Raw genomic sequence first — 21,394 nt, 5'->3', positions numbered from 1 at the left:
GCACCACCTGCTGCGGCACTTTTACCCCCCCAGCGGCGCTCTGGGTCTTTGGCGGCACCTCCAGAGCGAGTGAGGGCCGGCCCCCGGAGTGCCGCTGGGTGAGTAAAAGCACCACAGCAGGTGGCGCCCTTTTTTTTTTTTTTGGATCGCTCCTCCCCATTACCTCCATCTGGCTACGCAGCTGCCCCCCACCCTCAGTTCCTTCTTGCCAGACGACTCCGACAGAGAGGAAGGAGGGCGGGGTGTGGAACAGACATGAACGACATCTCGAAGAACACCAGTTACGGAAAAGGTAACTGTCTTTGCTTCTTCGAGTGATTGCTCATGTGCATTCCACAACAGGTGATTCCAAGCTATATCTGTTGGAAGTGGGTAGGAGTTCACAAGTTCACAGGACGGAGGACATCCGAACCCGGCGTCATCCCTGGTTTGGGGGACGATGGCATAGTGCAAGGTGAACGTATGAACCGAAGACAACATAGTGGCCCTACAAATGCCTTGGATGGGGACGTGGGCCATGAAGGCAGCCGACAAGGTCTGCGCCCAAGACGAGTGTGCCCTCACAATGGGTGGCGGGGGGACACCCGCCAGCTCATAACAGGAACAGATGTACACAGTGATCCAATTGGAAAGCTGCTGAGTGGAAATCCACTGGTCCCGCACACGCTCAGCTGAGGCGATGAACAGCTGCGAGGATTTTCTTAACGGCTTGGTCCACTCAAGTTAGAAAGCCAGAGCACACTGCACATTGAGCGTGTGGAGACGGCGTTCCTCACTGAACACATGAGGCTCGGGGCAGAGGACCTGTAGAAAAATGTACTGACCCATGTGGTAGTCGGAGACCTCCTTTGGGAGGAACACGGGGTGTGGGCGGAGCTGGACCTTGTCTTTATGAAGGAGTGGGTATGGCAGCTCGGAGGTCAGGGAGGTCACGGCCCTGAGCTCCGAGACTTGCCTGCCAACGTGATTGCAACCAGGAAGGCCACCTTCCACGAGAGGTGAGACCAGGAGTATGTGGCCAGTGGTTCAAACGGGGGCCCCATGAGATGAGCCAACACCAGGTTTAGCTCCCACTGTGGGACCAAGGGTCTAGAATACGGAAAAAGAAAGTCCAAACCCTTAAGGAACTGGCCAGTCATAGCATGGGAAAATACCGTGTGCCCTTGCACGGACGGATGGAAGGCCAATATGGCTGCCAGGTGCACCTTGACTGATGAGGGTGCCAGGCCTGAGCCCTCAGGTGGAGGAGGTAATCAAGGATAAGCTGGATCGGGGCAGTCACTGGGGAGACACCCTGGTCCACCGCCCACCTAGAAAACCAGGACCACTTCTCCAAATAAGTGCAGCGAGTGGAGGACCATCTACTTTTGAGGAGGATGCACTGAACCTGCTCTGAGCACGTCCTTTCCTCTCTATCTAACCACTGAGCAGCCACGCCCCGAAGTGAAGAGCCGCCAGGTTGGGATGGAGGAGGCGGCCCTGGTCCTGAGAGAGCAGGTCTGGGCAGAGCGGCAACAGCCACAGCGGAACTACCGGCAGGCCCATGAGGGTCCCGTACCAATGCTGCCTGATCCACACCGGGCAATCAGGAGGACCTGGGCCTTGTCTGTCTTTATCTTCTCCAGGACCCTGCTGATTGGAGGGAATGAGGGAAAGGGGTAGAGAAGCTGGCCTGATCAGGACAGGAGAAAGGCATCGGACATAGCGCCCCTCCCCAGGCCCCCACTGGAGCAGAACCGGGGGCATTGCCGGTTCTGCCGAGTCACGAACAGGTCCAGCTGGGGGAGTTCCCCACCTTAGGAAGAGCTGGTGGGCCACTTCTGGGTGGAGGGACCACTCGTGTTGCGAGGAAAAGTCCGGGCTCAAGCGATCCGCCCTATTCTTCTGGGCGCCCAGTAGGTGGAAGGCCTTCAGGTGGATGTTGTGGGCTATACAGAAGTCCCACAGCCTGAGGGCTTCGCAGCAGAGGATCGGGCCCCATCTTTCTTGTTGATATAGAACATGAGGCCATGTTGTCCATGAGGACCCTGACTACCTTGCTCTCCAGGTGCGAGCAGAAGGCCATACACACCAGCCGCACCACCCTGAGCTCCTTTACATTTATATGTAAGGTCAGGTCTTGAGCCGACCACAGACCTTGGGTCTGAAAGTTCCCCACATGGGCCCCCCAACCCAGGGCCAACGCATCGGACACCAGCTCCAACGATGGGGCCCTGTCCCTGAACTGGACCCCTTGGAGCATGTTGTTTGGGGTGGACCACCTCCGTAGGGACATGATCACATAGTCCAGCACAGTGAGAACCTTGTCCATCCTGTCCGTGGCTGGGAGCACTTCGAGGCCAACCAGAGTTGGAGGGGCCTCATCCTGAGTCTGGTGTAATGGACCACATATGTGCATGCTGACATGCGACCCAAGAGTTGTAGGCAAACCCTGCCTGTTGTCACTGGGAACCTTGGGACCTACTCGATGAGACCTTTCAGGGTCTCAAATCTGTCTGGCGGGATAGAGACCCTGGCTGACACTGCGTCCAGGAGTGCCCCAATAAACTATGTGTTGGACCAAGACTAATGTGGACTTGGTGTTGTTTACCAACAGGCCTAAGGTAGTGCATGTGGACAGGAGGAGCACCACATGATCCCTCACCTGTGACTCGGAGGTGCCCTTGACAAGCCAATCGTCCAGATAGGGAAATATCTGGACCCCACATCGTCTAAGGTAGGCCGCTACCACCGACATGCATTTTGTAAACACCCTGGGGGCAGTGGACAGACCGAATGGGAGGACCGTGAATTAGTAATGATACTATCCCACCATAAAACAGAAGAAGCGCCCGTGCCCCTCGAATATTTGGATGTGGAAGTACACGTCCTGTAGATCAAGGCAGTGAACCAGTCTCCGGGATCCAGGGAGGGGATGATAGAGACCAGGGAGACCATGCAAAACTTGAGTTTCACCATATACTGGTTCAGACGTCAGAGGTCCAGGATGGGCCTGAGCCCCCCTTTGGCCTCCGGGATAAGGAAATAATGGGAGTAATAGCCCTTGCCCATGAACTCCTCAGGCACCTCCTTTATCGCTCCTAGACTAGCAGAGCTTTGTGCAAGGGGTCCCCAAAGGGGGACAGGGAGTGGTTGGGCGGGGAGGAAGTAAACTGGAGGGTATAGCCCCAAAGATGGTGTTGAGGACCCATCGGTCTGCAGTTAGCCACAACAATTCTGGGAGGAAAGCACACAACCGGTTGAGAAGGGAAGCTTTATTGGGGGTGGATCCCTGATGAGGACGGGTGGGGTGCTCACGAGTATCCCGTCAAAAACGCCTTTTCCCCATCTGCTTGCCCTTGGAGGATCCAGGCTGGGGGGCAGGCCAAGACTGCCTCTGAGGACATCTCTTATAGTCCCGCTGCTTCTTATGGGCAGCCTCGTACTTTGGGAGGGCGGCCTTGGCGGGAGTCTGCTGCGGCTTGAACTTAGGTTTTGCTGGAGCCGGAACATAGAGGCCCAGAGTCTGGAGGGTCATGCAGGAGTCTTTCATGCCATGCAGCCTTGTATCTGTTTCCACTGCAAACAGCTTTTCCGTCAAACAGGAGATCCTGCATGGAAGACTGCGCCTCGCTGGACAGCCCAGAGAGCAGGAATCATGAAGCCTGTCTCATGGACACCGCGGAGGCCACTGATCGTGTGGTCATGTCCACAGCGATGCGCTAGTGGCCACTGCTGCTTCCTCCACTAGCGCCTAGAACTCCTTCCTATCGCACTCCTGGAGGGAGTCCTCAAACTTCGGCAGGGAGCCCCACAGATTGAATTCATAATGGCCCAGGAGAGCCTGATGGTTTGCCATTCGTAACTGGAAGCTCAAAGATGAATACTTTCCTTCCGAAGGAGTCCAGTCTCTGAGTCTTTGTTCTTTGAGGTCAGGGCTGGCTGACCCTGCCGTTCCGTGGTTGACTGACTCGACCACCAGGGAGTTGGGCTCCAGGTGGGTATACAAGTACTCATGCCCCTTAGTGAGTACAAAGTACTTGCGTTCCGCCTTTTCAGAGATGGGGGACAACAAGGCCAGGGTTTGTTACACAACAATTGAAATCTTAGCCACCCCTTCATGGACAGGCAAGGCCACCCTACCCCATGTCGAAGGGGACAACACGTTAAACAGGGAGTCTGAGGGCTCCTCCCTCTCCTCTGCCTGGAAGTGGAGGCTTGCTGCCAACCTCTTTAAGAGTTCTTGGTGAGCCCTGATGTCTTCCTGCGGGATTGAGGTGGGTGGGCCGAAGAGGCCGGTATGGTGCTCTGGGTGTCGGCTGGCACCGGAAGGTCCACCACCTGGTTGGACTCTGGGCAAGTGCCGAGGATGCACGTCCCACCATCCCCTTTCTTGAGGGTCTGGAGAGGGAGGCCGACGGTGCCTCCAAAGCTCCGAAAACCAAGCGAGCTCCCACTGGGGGCTGTGCCGGAGGCCACAGAGCCTACCGGTACCATTGGGCCAACCAAGACGCTCAGTGCCACTGCACCTGCTATGGCAGTGGCAGGGCTGGCTGTTAGGGTTGGCTGGCCTGGCCCGGCTACGAATGGAGACGGGGCTGGCGTAAAATCTGCTGCTGTCTCTGGACCGGGCGAAATGGCAGTGCAGGGATCTACAATGGCCACGGGACCATGATCTCAACATGGAAGACCAGTACTGGTGGTAACAGCTGCTCCTCGAACAGCCTCGATGGGCGGACCCACAACAGCGAAACACCAGCGATTGATGCCCAGGGCTGCAATGTCTTGGTGGAGACTTGGAGCGGGAGTTCGAGCGGGAACGGCGGAGACAACCGTTCCATGATCGACTGCAGTACCCTGTCAGAGATGAGGACTGATAGCGATGCCCGCCTTGGTCCCACCAATATTTACTCCTTGAGGACAAGCAGTGCCGCGAGTCCCGGCCGGACAGAGCCCAGCCAGACAGTCTGGTCAGCATCGAGGGCGATCCACCTGGACTCTGTCCCAAGTGATCGCTAGGCGGTGATAGGCGTCGGGAACATTCCCTTGACTGAGACCGGTACCAGGTCGGAAGCAACTGTGGAGATCCCAGCAGTGGCTTGCCTCTGGACCATGGGGCTGACATCGGCGCGCTCTGGGCACCGCCATGGACATAATGTCCCCGGCCGCCAGGAGGGCTTCAGGCGTGGACAGCATCCGGACATATGAAGGGGCCGGGCTATTCTGCTCAACGCGAGTCGGAGGCCTGGGGCCCAGTGGGGATTGAGGACTGCCTGACATGGGCCTATCCTCTGTCCCAGATTTCCCTCGGTGCCGCTAAGAGGGAGTCTTCTTGGCCCTCTTGGCGTACCCCGTGGACGGGGAGTGGTGTTGATTGGCCGATGACACCAGAGGGTTTTCGCGTACCGACACCGCGGTGCCGGTTACTGGTTCGGAACTGCGTTCCTGGGTCGGGGTCAGCATCGACTCCATCAGGATGGCCTGGAGCCTAATGTCCTTTTTTCTTTTCGTCCGAGGCTTAAACGACTTGCAAATCTTGCACCTTCGCTGATACGGGTTTCTCCCAAACAGCACAAATAGTCTGCATGCGGGTCACTTCTTGGCATAGAATGCCTGCAAGAGCTGCATGACTTAAACCCCAGGGCGCGGGGCATGCCCCGGCCTGGGCTCAGTGACTAACTACAGGTACTAATGCTGAACGAACGAACAGCTCTGGGGATGAGCTACAGCAAAACTGGAGCAGAGCAGTTTCAACACACCTTCACTGGTGGCAAGAAGGAACTGAGGATGGGGGGAGTGCGTAGCTCCCGTTATACCGTGCCAGGCAGGCGCCACTCCAGTGGTCGCGGCGGTCGCTCCCCGCTATGGGTATTGCTAAGGGAAAAACTTCCGGCACCGGTGCACGTGGCAAGCACGGACACCTATTGTGAAATATACATGAGCAATCATTCAAAGAAGAAATATAAACTACAGTAGAACCTCACGAACATCTCAGAAATGGAGATTGTTCATAACTCTGAAATGTTTGAAACTCTAAATAAAATGGTATGATCTTTCAAAAGTTTACAACTGAACACTGACTTAATACAGCTTTGAAACTTTGCTATGCAGAAGAAATATACTGCTATAATCATCTTAATTTAAATGAAACAAGGACAGTTTCCTTACCTTGTCAATTTTTTTTTTTAAACTTTTCCTTTATTTTGTTGTTAGTTTACATTTAACAGGACTGTATTTGTGCTGTGTGCGTGTCTTGGCTGCTGCCTACTTCCAGTTCCAAATGACATGTTCGTAACTCTGGTGTTTGTAACTCTGAGGTTCTACTGCATGGGCCAAATGTTTGTATTTCACACTGAACTCAATGGGACTATTTGCATGAGCAAAGACAGAATTTGGTCCTGAGTCTTTACTTTTCTGGAAATCCTCCCTGAAACTGCAGCTGTGCTTCTCTGAAAGCACCCCACATTGGGCTGGGCTGGTCACTCAGAGGCACATCTTTTCTACAGTATACCTAGTTTTGTATTTTGTTTGCATGACAGTTCTAGGACCATTATAGTCTGAGGAACTAGATTAGGCTTCCTTTTTCTCCTAAATAAACTGTAGATTTGCCAGGGGGATGTAAACTCCTGCATTGGGGTAGGGAGGTAGGGAACAGAAAACTGCCACCCCCACTCCCAACAAGACAGAATGGCCAGTTGGCAGAATAACTTGACGAGATACCACAGTATTAAATGCTTAGCAGCCAAACACATTTATTAGTCTCTTTTTCCAGGAACCCAAAAATATTTTGTAGTTATAATGTAAGCAACTGAGTTGCACATAATACAATCATATCTTTAAAAAACATAAAAATAAAATAAAAACAAAAAAGCTGTTTAAAAGCCCAAAAAAACCTTCAGAAAACTTATATATGTTTTACACCATCTCTCAGTTTCAATGAAATGACGACGACTTAATTCCTTATTACTCTTAATTTGTCACACTCCAATAAAACATCACCCTTTTGTTTGTTTTTTTGAAATCCAGCATGAGAAATACAGTACCTGCTATGGCAAAAAATACACATAAAATGCAACATTTCAGCTTATTTGTACATTAGTAGAGTTTAAACATTTTATTGTTTTTTAAGTGAACCAGTGATTTTAAGTACCACTATACTAAAAGTAAAATAAAAAATACAGAAGAGGAGGCAAACGGGGGCAGCCTGCCATAAGAAAGCACCTCAAAGTGCTGAGTTTCTGTGTCCATGGAAAACCACTAGGATATTCAAACACCAGGGTGTATGGATGGGAATTAAGATGAAACCTGGGCATGAAAAGAATTGTGTCACCTCCTCTCTATTCTCCCTTGTCAGCTTTCTTTGCTGCCCATCCTGGGGGGGGGAGGGTTGGGGGAAGAAACCAGAATTAAAATAGTTTTTAATAAAGAAAGCTATTTCAAGTATAAGAAAAACAACACTCATAGGTAACTTGCAAAGAGCATCAATACGCGCATCCACTATTTTTATTATTACGTCTGCTCATGGGGGACAGTGTTTCAGCAAGAGGGCTTTAGCTGTACCTTCCTGTTATCTTATTTATGTGCAAAGTAGGAAAGCTGCCTTTTCTAATCCAGCAGTTTTGGACATCAGTGATTATCCACTCTGCACTTACTTATTTATTTAAAGGAAGGAGAGAGGAAGGGGAAACTATTTTAGAAACACGGCTAGATTAAGTTAACCTCTTCCTCCATTCCTCCTCAAGACACACCCCCTCCCCCATTACCTGACTTGATTGTTAGCAACGAGGAAAACTTCAGTAAGCCTGGGATGCCCACCATTAGCCAGTTTCCTGATCAGGTAGAAAGCATTTGTCTTTGTAAACATAGCTCCTTAGGTCTGTGGATTTCAAAGCAGCATTTCATGTTTCCATCCAAACGGTGGAATCTAAAACAGTTTGGAACCCTTCCCCACCATTTGCTTTCCTCACCCCCTCAACCCTTCTCCCCCAAAAAGGTTGTTTTTGGTATTTATTTGGTTCTTTTGGGAAAAGACATAACATTTAGTTAAAAAGTAAACAGTGTAGAGTTACCATCAGCAGAGCTATGCAATGTTTGTTCTGTTTTCTATATAGGAAGGAAAGAACAACACATCTGTTAGATAGTCTGCACCTCAGAAATTGTGTGCAATTGCACGCAAATTTAGGGGCACCCGGGCATCATTTCAGTTTTGTTCTTTGTGGAATCACTGGACAGATTTCACTTGTGTGCTGGCAGAGGTGGAGAGTGTGACATTGGGCAGCAGTGAAGAGATGATCCTAAGGCCACAGAGAGCAATCCAACGGACGGAAAGGGCCAGTGAAGTGTCAGAAAGGAAGGCTTCAAATACAGAATTGAAACCAAATCTCAAGATTTCCAAGACCAAATTCCAAAGGCATGGGCTCATATGCACATCCCTGAGACACTCATCTACGACAGAGGAAACTGACCACAACATGACTGGAGAGGGGAGAAAGTATCAGAGGTTCCCTGACAGCTGTGGGATTTACCCAACGAAGACCTCTTCCCACACCCACCCTCTCAGAGATTCTGGGTGAGCTGTAAGGCATATACATAAGCAGCATTACTATTGAATGTCATTCTCTCTGTTTCAATGTACTATTGGTATATGATGGCTTGTATTAGGGACAAGGTGACACCTTATTTGAAGTGGCAGTATAACACTTTCATAAATTATGGGGAGCTACACTGTCCTCTATTCCTAGAGCAGCATAAAGTGACAAGGCTCTTCATTTTACAATCCCCATGAGATCTACAAGATTCTCCTCCCTTCCTGAAGGCAGGAAGAGATGCGTCCATGGAGGAATGACACTTCACCACCAAATGTCTGTTTAAAGGCAGGGAAAAGATGACACACTGCATCCAATTTAAAGATCTGGTGGAAGATGAGGAAAGTTGGAAGTACATCAATCCAACCAGGTTCAATGTCTGCTTAAAAGAATGGGCTTGTGACCTATAGCAAAAATTACTGCATATGAAAGGCAGGGGAGGAGCCTGATAGAGAGGGGAAGGAGAAAGTAAGCAATATGGATGGTTTAAGCTCTTCATTGACTTCTGCTTAGTGAAGTCATTTAGGATCTAAATTTTTTTGATGGCTTGAATATAGAAGTGTTATAGGTTCCCCCGATCCCACCCCAAGCAAACAATGTTAAGAATGAGTTATCTTGCTGTTAAAACTCATAATACTTATATAGTGCTTTTCATCTTCAAAGCACTTTACAGACAAGAACTAGCTAATCCTCACAAAACCCCTGTGAGGTAGGTTAGTATTAATATCCCCATTGTACAGATGAAAAAACTGAGGCAGAGAAGTTAAGTGACTTGCCCAAGGCTAAAGAGGAAGAATAAGGGCCAGGCTTAGAATTCAAGAGTTCCAGGCTCTCAGTCCTGTGCTCAAACCACTAATCTAAGCCTCTCTCCCAGGAGGAGATCTAAGAAGCAGATAAGCTCACCAAGGTTGGAAGAGAACACAGGGCTTAAAAAGGTTACATTAAAAAGGGAAATGTACCATGAGGTATTTTGTGATGAAGAATTGAAACTTCAGGATTTTTTTTATTTTTAAAAGGCAATCCAACAGAGTGGAACCCTGATAAGATCACATCTGTAAGGCAGGCACAGATGTGAGGAGAGTGTCATCATCAAGTCTATTACTCATTACAGTACTGTGAACGTCAACAAAAAATAAAATTGCTGCATGAAAAACACTGAATACAGGCAAGATAATCTCTCAGTTATGATACTGTTATCTAAAATAATGCCAAGGGTAATTAATGCAGGTACCATGGTTCACCATGGGCAAGGGAAAGTCAAGTCAACACAAGGCTCCTATTAAGACAATGAAGAGGGCAGTGAGATTTACATTTTTATATGAGGAGACCACTCCAAGAAGCCCACTGAGCTCCAGGTACACATGTAAGTGACAAAATCAACTGCATTTTGGGGGTGAGAATGTGAAGCCTCTTTTGCCCATTGGGACAGCAGCCACTTCCCAGTACACAAGGCTAATTTCTTTAATTTAGATAGCTTTATTTACATTAGTTTTTGTTCCCTAAAATTTTCCATCACTACCACCTCGCTACATCACCAGTGGTAGCACTAGTATAGACAAGGTATTGGTGGTTACTAGTGTTTTAACTGCCAAGTTCTCCTACACCTGCTCTGATCAGGGCTAGAAGATAAGTTAGCTACAACACCAGCACCCGATCTGTAATAGTGCTCCAACCCACTAGAGCTGCACCAGAGATAGGAGCAGTGGCAATTTTAGGAAAAGGTTCATGTAGACAGTTTATGAGTAAGGAGTGGTTGTGTTCCAATTCTCCTAAGAGAGTGGCTGTTTTAATGGAAAGTGAGTAGGAAAATCCCAAAAGACAGTGCTTGAGACACTCTGTTTCCTGAGCTTGAAAGGGGCCTTAACACAGAAGGTGGTCAAATCATTTTCCAGGGAACGATGGGGTCTCATGTCACACTGTTGGCCCTTGGTTAACACTGCATGGCTAGAATTCACAATCCTGCAGAATTTGAGTTGGATTTCGGAATAAATCTTAACTGAATTCTCCAAAACTGTCTAGTTATCAAAACGGCCAACTTCTGAAAAGAGAAGTTCCCAAGAGTCTTTTTCAAAGTCATCACTCTGTCTCCTTCCCTCCACACCAACATGGATGCACCATGGACACAGAAACTGCTGAACAGTTTAGCAAAGCTACCTCTTCTTCCTCTACATCCTCCCAGCAGAATGCATAGTTTACAATTCACTTACAAAATAAAGAAGCAATGCTAACCACATATGGGACTTTTTTTTTTTTTTTTGGAAAAAGAAAAAAAAACCTCTTAAGTTCAGTATCAAAATTCACATTTGCATAATAATACATTTCAAGGCCATTAGAGAGGAATGAGAGCGAAGCAAAGAAAGCTGCAGCGTCTCTCCTCCCTTTGTCTTCCTGAATGGAGCTGAAGGGTCCCACAAGGAGTTTCTTTTTGGGGTGAGGACTGAAAGGAGCTAATGCAACAGCTCTTGCACACCTCAGATTTGGGGTGAAGAGGTGGAATAATAGGGAAAAACAAATGGAAGGAGACACTGTAGATTCCCATGTTTAGCTACAAACAGCTTAGAAGAAACAAAAAATTACTTCAGACTTTCTTTTTTAAACACTTCTACCTCACCATTTCAAAAACATTGTTTTATTCTTGTAATACCCTGTTAATTTAAATGGCAACGTTCAATGTGCTGGAAGTTGAAGGGTTGAAAAAAATATAAATTTTTCCTGTTTCTCTCATTAGGACATGGAAAGAAAGGGTAAAAGTGTGCCTATACCCACAAATGGCAGAAACTACAAAACACCTTCTCTACATGCATAAATGTGTCTCAAACATCACTGTGTTTCAATTCTCCAGTGCTTACAAAAAATTAAAGCAAGCCACACAAACAAAAGAGAAGCTACATAATACAGATATAAATTCAACCTTCAACTGCGGACTAGCCTAAAACTATCATCAGCTTCTGTGCATCATGTCATGTCCCTTCCCACAACCCAAACCTCTACACCACTTAGATTACTGTGCAGCGTAGAGACTAGCCCAAAAATGCTACTTGTTGAAACGGACCAGTGGGGCTGGCATCTTTGTATTTGATCTCTTGAAAGAGTGAATTGACCATTGTCTCCCTACTCCAGCCCAAGTAGTCTCCTTAGACAGTCACTGTACTCACAAAGGCACATTCATAAATACCACATTTAAGTTACTGCTTGTAAAAACAACAAAGAGGGGAAAATGTTAAGCGCTTATACCCCAATCCATCCCTACTGACCCAGCAAGAAGCATCACATAACGTATCACTTGGTGAGACTCCGCTCTCTACCTTCAGAAGGTACATATTTCTTAAAGAAGTTTTCCAACACCCCATTTTTTGTCGTTGCATAAATGAACGCTTTTTTCCATTTTTGGCTTACGTGTTTTGGAATACAGCACACCCCCAATATAAAGCTCTGTTGTAAGGCTACCCCCTAAAATAAGACTGTTCTATCTTGGCTCCCTTTTCACTCTTCTGCTCCTCCTGCACCCCCCACTAAAAATACAAAACATTCAGCACCTTATATAAGGAGGGTGAGACGATTCTGGAAGGGGTAGGGAAGGGGAAGAAAAGCACTTAATATCACAACCATGTCACTACAATATCTATTTCCAGCAAGCTGTGCAATCTGCTCTTGCTGCTCAATATTAGTATTAAGAAGGAACCATGTTCATCTACGTTTGTTTCATCTAAAACGTGAGAGAAACTTCCATTTATTTGTCATGGTTAAAAACAGTTAAAAAATTGACAATTTGTTATTTGAATGCATTGATTTGTACTTTAATACCTAAGATGAGGCATTTAGTGCTTAAAAAGAAACACTTCTTGCTAAACACTGCCTATCTGTTGTTTGTCCATGCAAACTCTTCCCATCTCCCCTCTTCTCCCTCTGCCCACCAAATAGCCAAGAGACTGTGCCACAAAGAATACTCAGTGGCTGCCTGGAACAAAACTTTCTACCATTTTTATCTGGAGTGTACTGTTTTGTGTTTATAGGAATGGTTGTCAGGGTCAAGTCAAAATTATTCCAACTCTATGGCTAAGAAAAAAAAATTCCACCTGGTTTTAACACTGCTGGATGTCCCCATTACTGATTGCCACATGCACAGTGGGAAATGGCTCTTTGCTCTGGACACTTAGTTTGCAAGATGCTCTTTTCACAACCCAAGGTTCTGGGAGGTTTTCAGAGAAACTTTCCTGCATACTTTTATAAAAAGCAACACATGCACAAACTCTGGCAGCGTGTGAATGTTGCTTTGTTGCATGCCACTGATTAGGTTACATCTACATTGGCCTGACAATACAGTTTAAAAAACAGGCTTAGAACCCTACAAGTCTAGAGACCATTAGAACATTTTCTGTGTCACAGATGGGATCAACCATTTTCCATAATGAGGCTAAAGCACATCCAAGGTTTTAGCAAACCACAGAGCATGGCTGAAGTCCAATCTATACCACAAACCAAACTGTTGTAACGAGGTCCACTGACTCAGTTTTAATAGCAGCATTGTGGACTTTATTGTGGACAAACAGGGTTCTAATATAGCCTGGCTAGTCGGTGTAAAAAGGACTAAACTGTATGGCCTTATCTACTTCAGGGAAATTTTGCCAAAATGTCTCTACTGGTGGTAATACAAGTTCATTTGTGCTGGTGTTTACAATGGTGGGATATTTTTGCAAAATGTCTGTAGAGGAGACAAAATTTATTAGAACAGTGCTTAAAAGGTTAGTCCCTAGCTAGGGTACAGTTCTAATACTGTTTAGTCCTAGCCACAAACTCTATTTAGCTACAAGGATTTAAACTAATTTTGCAGAAAATTTTGCACAAGTTTCCCATCATCAACACCACTTGTTCAGCCACACAAGAAACCTTAGTGTTGGTGGACTTCTGGTATTGTAAGCATCATATCATCTAAAGTCTGTTCAGAGTAGGTATAATCAACATGATGCTTAAAACGCCAGAGGCAACAGGTGGCCCCTCTATGTTGGGCTTCCAATGTTACTAACATTACGTGTTGAATTTTTTTTTCTTTTTTGAAAAATTAGGGTAGAAAAGGGTGCAGGTTCTGCATATGTTGCTTCAGATATAAGAGAAAACTCAGTCTTAATAAAATCACACTCTCCTGACAGTATGTTTTAGTTTCATATATATATCTTCTACTTTGTATTTTTGGGAGTATTTTCTGCATTATTATTTTGCATGTTTACAGTTAAGGAGACATCCATCCCTGCTATAATGGAATTTTTTCCAGGGCAGATTAAAAAAAAAAATCCAACTTCTACCCCAGTCAGTCAGGACTTCATATCCTGAGTGACTACCTGCCAAGCACTATAAGAGCATCTCAGAACACTGGAGAAGTCCTGGATTCTGAAGTCACACGGTTTATAGTGAATTTAATACATGCATGGACATGCAGGTGTTCCTGGTTGTATTGATCGCACTAGAGCTCCACAGCTACAATCTTAAATCCTGATTCTGTAACCTCTTACTTACACAAATAGCCCTTAATCCTGTGAGTAGCACTTACTCATTCAAGTCAGTGGCACTAACTTGTGAGAGTAAGGATTACTCCTATAAGGGTTTCCTGGATCTGACCCAGAGGGCCAAATTTGGATACACATACTGGGCCCCCATTAAAGTCAATGGGAGATCCACATGCAAGAGCAAAATCAGACTCAGGAAGAGGGAAAGGCAGCTGAGGGATGAAGGAGAATAAGATTATTCTACATCAAGGCATGAACAGAGGAGATGTGGCAGCATTTGATGAGGAAGGAGAGCGTACACTAAGGAGAAAGTTTTTTTTTTTTTTTAAACAAAGTGTTACACCAGTCACCTTTGCCAGTTCAAATCCCTGCAATGAAAAACAATATTAAGTAGAAGACCAAGATTTCTAATGTACTAATTTTTAAAAGCTTCAAGATGAATTTTTTTTAAAAAAAGAGATCAACTTAATACAAAGGCTTAGTTGTTCTCTAATATTGGAGTCTACTGAAAACAACCTGTTTATACTTCAGAGTAAAATGTGTTTGGCTTAAGGTCTCTGTTCAGTACATAAATTCTTCTGTTTAACCTGAACATCAGAAAGCCAAAGTCAAAGAAAAAGTTCACACCATTTGATTGTAGAGGTCCTCAGCATCAATGGAAAAAAGTGTCCAGAAAAGCACAGGCATATCGGAAAAGACAAAGTCTTCCCAAACGGCATCCAGTTCAAGAAATTAAATCTTCTTTCCACTAGAAGTGGTGTTAGATTTTAAAACATCTTACTTTGCTTTCGTTTCTCATTTTGCATACTAGAAATCTTCACTATCACTTTAATAAAGTTACTATGGCAGGAGGGAGAAAGGAAGAAGGGCTCAAACCCATCTAATTCAGAGAATAAGCCTACAGACAATTCAGGCAACATTTAGGGGGAGAGGGGGAAGCAGCTGGTACTGAAGCAGAATTTATAGAAAATAGAACGTAAAAGGAAAAAAACGCTAAAATGTAATTAGAAGAACTAAAATAGTGGAGGATTAAAACAAAGGAGACAGGAAATCAGGAAGAAAGGAATAATAATTGAGACATGTATGTGTTTAGATTATATGGCCATGAGGAGCAAGAATCAAGAACAGAACTGCTACAAGGTGCATTCTTTGTTTCTTCATGAACATCTTGGGAAACTGAAGATGTGTTTTTTGAGACTAACAGGAAGGACTTGACATTTGACCCCAACTGGCAGCAGAGGTTTATAATCTCTTCCAAGATGTGCCCTTTCCACCTCTTTTCACAAACTTTTCCTAGTTTTCTTTTCATGGTGTTTATGTGAAACAATGTTAGCAGCAACTGGCACATTTTTCCTGACCAGGATAGTCAAAAATGCCTTCTCGAGAACAGTGCTCTAAAAGCCAGACCTACTCAGTACCAAATCCTGAAATCCTGCTCGTCTCTTTCATGCACTAACATTAAATAGAACTGCTTGCTTGAGACAGGCAAGCCATATTTGGCCTGTAGGAGAGTGCTGTCTGGCTAGCATGGCCCTCCAAAATTATTGTTCAGAATGGTCAGGAAAACCATTATAGAACCAAGCTAGTGACACAGTGATTAGACAAGTATTTGCATGGTTTCAACTATAAATCTGGACAGGAACAAAATTGACAACTAAATAGACTGGGAAATGGGAGGCATTAAAGTACCTCAAGCAACTTATAAATTGATGACTCAAGATACAAGTGCCTAAGATAAAGCCTACACAGAGTTCAGGGATTGGGGTGTTTTTGGAGAGGGGAAGGATGCTCTTATGAAATGACACAGCCAAAGATTCAGTGCTCTAACCTCTTAGTACTCATCAGCCATGGCTGTTGCCAAGGAACTGTAGCAAAGGCCTTGGTTCTTTTTCACTAAGTCCTATCATTTTCTGTCCTTAGGACACTGCCAATCGGTGAAGCACAGCCTCTGGCAAAGCATTCAGATAAATATCTTCCCCTCAATTTAAAAAAAAGAGCAAACAAACAAAAGAATCCCTCTCTACTGGCCAATCACACTACAATTTTCCAAATTAACTTGGTGTATTGTTTTTAACACACTTACATGCACACACTTGCAGGAAGAATGCAACACACAAACAGAGCACAACTGAAGTGATAGAGAAATTTGGCATTTGATTTTTCAAATCATAAAAAGCATTCTTACCTTTTCTGTTATGTAACTCACTGCATGGCATGCCTTTGCAGCAGGCTCATTTCGTTTTAAGAGCACGTGCATTCGTTTCATGGAGTGACTGAACTACATATGCCTCCTTTTGCAGAATGTGTGGGTATATGTACAAAGGCACTAAAGTGGCTTGTGGTTTCAGCCTAAAAACTTCAGGCAGATTAGGCCCCTCTCCCTTACTGATGGGAGACAGGAGTTATCCATCCCAACACTGAGATCAGCAAAGTTGTTCTCAGGGCTGGGAGTCCTGACAGCTGGCACCTGTGGAGTCAGCAGGAGAGCTTAAATATTCCCCTAAAAAAACCCTAAAACTAAAGTACATTTCTGGGTGAGAGACAAAGAAAAGCAAGCAGCAAATCTTCATAACAGGGATTATCATTGACTAAGGGGTAGTTGGAAACTTAAAAATAATCACTTTTGTTCTCTAATGTACATTTCACAGGAGACTTTCAAATTCTCTCCCCTCTTGATCATTTTCTGTATTAAAAAGGAAACAAGATACAACTGCTCCATTGCTAGGATATTCCATAGGTATGGGTTAGGTTTACAGTTTTCTTTTTTTTAAAAAAGGTGCTTGGAGGGATATTTCAGTCTAATTTTCATTGCAAAAGAACTAAGTGATTATATTTCCATTCATACATTTCTGTCCCCTGCCCATGCAACTGTACCCACATGAGACTAACAATGCTCTACAAAGAATAACCCTTCTTCTGCCACAACTTATTTTTTAAGAATACACTGAATTTCTGTTGCTGTTATTGAATTTGTTGTAGTAATTATTTTTTTACAGTCTTTAAAATGCTCGATCCCCAGTTATGACAGTAACATTTGGAGATGTTTCTGCTTTTTAATTTTTTTTAAAGTAAAAACTTTCAAAGTTTTTGAAGATTCAGGAACTTGTAAAAGTTTAACAGGAAAGAAACAGCCATCTATCTAGGATAAGATAAGGTTAAATAAACCATCTGCAAAAACTGGCTTCCTACCCTAGAATTCCTGAGAAAGCTTGCAAATTTAAAGCAGGAAAATAAATGTAAAAACAAAAAACACTGTTAAATGCTCCCAGAGTTAGTCTTCATCTAATATATATGCATGCATGCATGCGTGCATTTTTTGGTCTTTTGTGTGTGTAAGTTTTAACTTTTTTTCTCTTTAAGCTTACTATGGAAGAACATTTTAGCTTTTCATTTTTAAATATTTCAAATCCCTCATTATGTCTTGTAAACAAGAGGGGCTCTAGCACCCGGCTTTCACCGTAGTATCGCAATGAACTCAACTAACCCAAAGTGCAGGTAAAGGGACCTTAGGGCAGGTTGGGAGAGAGAAGTGAGGGGATGGGAACACAGCAGTGAACCAGCATGGGCAAGTCGTGTGACAGAATGGATACTGGCTTATTCAGGCCATCATAGATGCTTCATTGGAAAGTACTGCTGGCACAGGATTTTTCTCTCTCCTGCATCTCTGTGCATGGCTGCTCTTCATATTGAGGCTACCAAAGACAATATAGCTCTGCCTGGGGGGAGGGAGGGAACAAACCTAACTGGTAGGAGTTGGAAGAAAAACATTTTACTTCAATGTGTATGGTGGGATGGAGGAGACAGCACAGTTAAAAAAACCAAAAACAAACCAAAAACAAACAAAAAATAATATGCAAAAAAGGACCAGATAGTATGTTGCAGACTCCAGTTTACACACACACACACACACACACACACACACACTGTGTCACATAACACTTTGCATATGAATCTATAGGCATATGTAGATGTAGCATTCCCCTCAGTCAGCCGTCAATGTTGCACTGGGTTTACACAGATATGGCCATTTTAAAAAGTCACAGAATTCCCCCCCCCTCACACACACACACACACACACACACACACACACACACACACACAATTTGAGTTTGCTTTTTCCATTCCCCCCAATGCTTAAAGAGATAAATACATTAGACACTACTGTATCCTTCAGTGAAGATGCTAAAGAAAAGCTATCCCCTCCCCTCCCCACCTCCTACAGTTAATAAGGACAAGAGAGGTACATTCCCATTCAAGGATGGAATGGGTAGGTATTTGCTGGTACAGAATGTTAGCACTTTATGCTAAACAGTATAACACAGAGCTTGACACCACCACACTAGTGGTGGCACTTCTGAGAAGAGTACCGGCATCTCTCTTCCCTCTTCTCCCTGCCCCCACAAAATATCTCCTGCTTTGTGTAAAGGGATGTCCCTTCAGGTCTGCTACAGCTCTTTTCACAACAAGCAGTGTTGTAACTTTTGTTCCCAGGGCGCACGCTTGCACACACTGGCTATTACTGTGGATTACAGGTCACCCCATCCTGCCCAGAGTACTACTACACTGATGCTCAAAAAATCCCAAACAAATCTTTCGTTAAATACAGAAATTAAAAAGCAACAGTACAGAAAAAGTAAAAACGAAAAAAGGTGCAATACTTTAAAAAAAAAAAAGTCTTTGCTAGTTATATACCTGCCTAAGCAAAACCACGTACACAGGAAAAAACACAACACAGAGAAACAAAAGGAAACATTTGAAGTACACACTGGTTTAAGAACATTCGTAAGTAAACGTTTCTGTCAGTGATGGTCTGGTGCTGTAATATACCAAGGCCTGGCACAGGTAACACTCATCAGGAGGGATGAAGAAAGGAGTTAGCTGCATGTGCTTTCAGGAGATGAGGCAGGCAGGCCAGCAAACTGCTGACACAACTTAGTTTTGTCAGTTTTAATATAAGCAGTAAATCAACTAAGAGAATAATGTTGATTGGGCTGGAATTTCAGGGTTTTGATGGATACTTCATGAATGGACATGAATACATGTATACAGTTTGGGGGAGGGGTGAGAGACTAATTTTCTAAAGGTACTGAAGACTGCAAGGGACTAGATAAGAACATTGGTTTTAGCCACATATAAACATGATGTCTTCTATCCTCTGTTTCACCCTCCACAGAAGAAAAAAGAATGGCTTGCATTATAAAACAAACATTCTAGGGTTTACTCATAAAAACCCCACATGCAGACATAAATAAATAAATACACTGCTACTCAAAAGACAACATTGGCTCCCCTTATGCCAAATCCTTCGGACATGGCAGTGTTTTGCTCTACCACAAGATCAGAACAGGGGCTAGGAAGCAACAACCCATATTCAATATGATCTGCAAACTTGAATTAGCACCCTACTAAAATTAATTAAAAAAAAACAAAGACTTGACAAATTTTAATCCAGCCCAAGAAAATTTTGTTTCAGCCACTGGGACTCCCCCATACTTGTTTTCAGAATCAAGACACACAGATGGCCAGCCAGCCCATAGACCCATCAGCAATGCAGCATTCTGAGACAGCAAGAGAGAGAGGGAGAAAATGAACACTCACCAGAAACAAGCACACATGGGCAGTTACATGTGCCAGAACACACTGGTATTTATCAACCAGCCAATCACAAAGTGTTGGGGTTTTTTTGTGGGTGTTTTTTTTTTTTTTCATTTTTTTGTTTTGTTTTTAAAGTGAGGCTCCGTCAAGTCTTCCCCTCCCCCCACCCTGCAATTCTTTTGAACCCCCCCCCAACCCCACCCAACATGGTAGACCTAAGGACGGAAACACACCCAGTGCAAACAAAGTTAAAAAGCTATTTTTTCAGTATATATGTTTCTTAGCAACAACTTCCGTATAACATGAAAAAGTGAAAAACTAGAAACTAATTTTTTTAATTTTTTGTGTTTAAATTTAAATGGTATGTGTACTTGCTTCACATTGTCTTTCTAAGTTGGCGTTCATGATTCAAGTATTTCAAGAGTGATATGTTCTCTTTTTGGATTCATATTCCAAACGAAAAAACTGAAGTTATATAAGGGAGGCAACTATGTGCTCAGACAGTCTGTCAATGACCCACCTTTTTTTCTCTCTCCGTTTTCTTTTTTCCTTTTAAAAATGTATTTATTGCAAGTTGAAAAAAAACGAAAAGGTCAAGTTAGTGCTGCTGCTGTTCCAAAAAAGGTCACGAGGTCAGAGTTGAAAGTTCTAAGTTCAGATTGAATCCGACCCTCCTCCCAGAAGGTCTCCAGGTAGTAAGGGAGCAGGGCTGCCCATTCTGTGGGGATCCTCTACACTTGGGACACCCCATAAGCTTGAAGAATAGTTTGGAGGCCCCCACAATGAAGCGCCAGAGAGATCGCCCCCACTGCTGCTGCCACCACTGCTGCTCCACTGCCCAAGCCCTGCTGACCCACCAAAAAGATTCAAAGGAGGTCCAACTGCATCTGTCTGGTTCTGTCCTGTCTCCAGGGATTGCCAGCCTGCTGTGGGTGCACTTGGGGTTGCTGCAGGTGTCGGGGGCTGAGCTTGTGCCAGAAAGCGACTAACGTCCTCATCTGTGGCAAACTCAGCCAGGATGGTAGTGTTTCCCAACACACACCTGGGGGAGGAGAGGGAGAAAAAAGGGTGAACAACGAGAAATGAAGTTCATATAAAAACCAGGGTACATGCACAGGATTCAAAACCTTGGACATGAAATGGCAAAGACTGCCCAAACCAGTAAGGAAATCAATGGTAGAACTAAGCAAGGGAAGTGGGTGCAGTCATCTCCACTTTACCAGTTTAATCAGACTCTGCAGAACCCAAACTTTCTGTTTTTAAAAAAAATGACAGTAAGTTTACAGCTCTTATGGCTGTGTAGGAAACCCAGTCCACAGAGAGAGTATGAAACATTAACAGCACCATAAACATGCACATGCAAGAGATAATTACCCCCTCACCCACCCAACAAAATAAAAGGTGCAGACACACATGAATAGGTTCAGTGTGTATTATCTTTCCAAAGCATAAAAGCTTAAGAAAAGATTAGAACTCAAAAAACTTCAAAATGAAAGAAAAGGAATTTCTTGGGTTCCCAACCTTTTCTTAAACTTTAAGATTTCTGAAAGGTAACTGGGAGCAGGGAAGGAGTCATTGCTCCCAAGACCACATGCACTTCCAAAGCAAGCCATAATCCCACACAAATTTAAGAAAACTAATGTGAGCCTCTCTCTTCAAATCCCAAGAAGCCTGAGAACAGGAACCAATTTTGCAAACTCCCGAAGACCCTATTTTAGGTGCCCTTCAGTTAAA

General features: G+C 44.6%; 1 protein-coding gene across 16 annotated transcripts in view; it reads right to left on the bottom strand.

Annotated features, from left to right (window-relative positions):
- Positions 1-6,706: 6,706 nt before the first annotated feature.
- The window catches only part of TNRC6B (trinucleotide repeat containing adaptor 6B), a 239,845-nt gene continuing 225,157 nt past the window's right edge, over positions 6,707-21,394 (bottom strand). For all 16 annotated transcript variants that reach the window (XM_043501996.1, XM_043502012.1, XM_043501981.1 and 13 more), the window contains one exon: positions 6,707-20,702. In XM_043501996.1, coding sequence (XP_043357931.1) covers positions 20,315-20,702 — 388 coding nt within the window. In that variant the 3' untranslated portion in view covers positions 6,707-20,314. The remainder of the gene's footprint in view (positions 20,703-21,394) is intronic.

This window comes from Dermochelys coriacea, chromosome 1, assembly GCF_009764565.3.
Source record: "Dermochelys coriacea isolate rDerCor1 chromosome 1, rDerCor1.pri.v4, whole genome shotgun sequence".
Classification (NCBI taxonomy): Eukaryota; Metazoa; Chordata; order Testudines; family Dermochelyidae; genus Dermochelys; species Dermochelys coriacea.
This window is presented reverse-complemented; position numbering and strand designations above follow the sequence as displayed.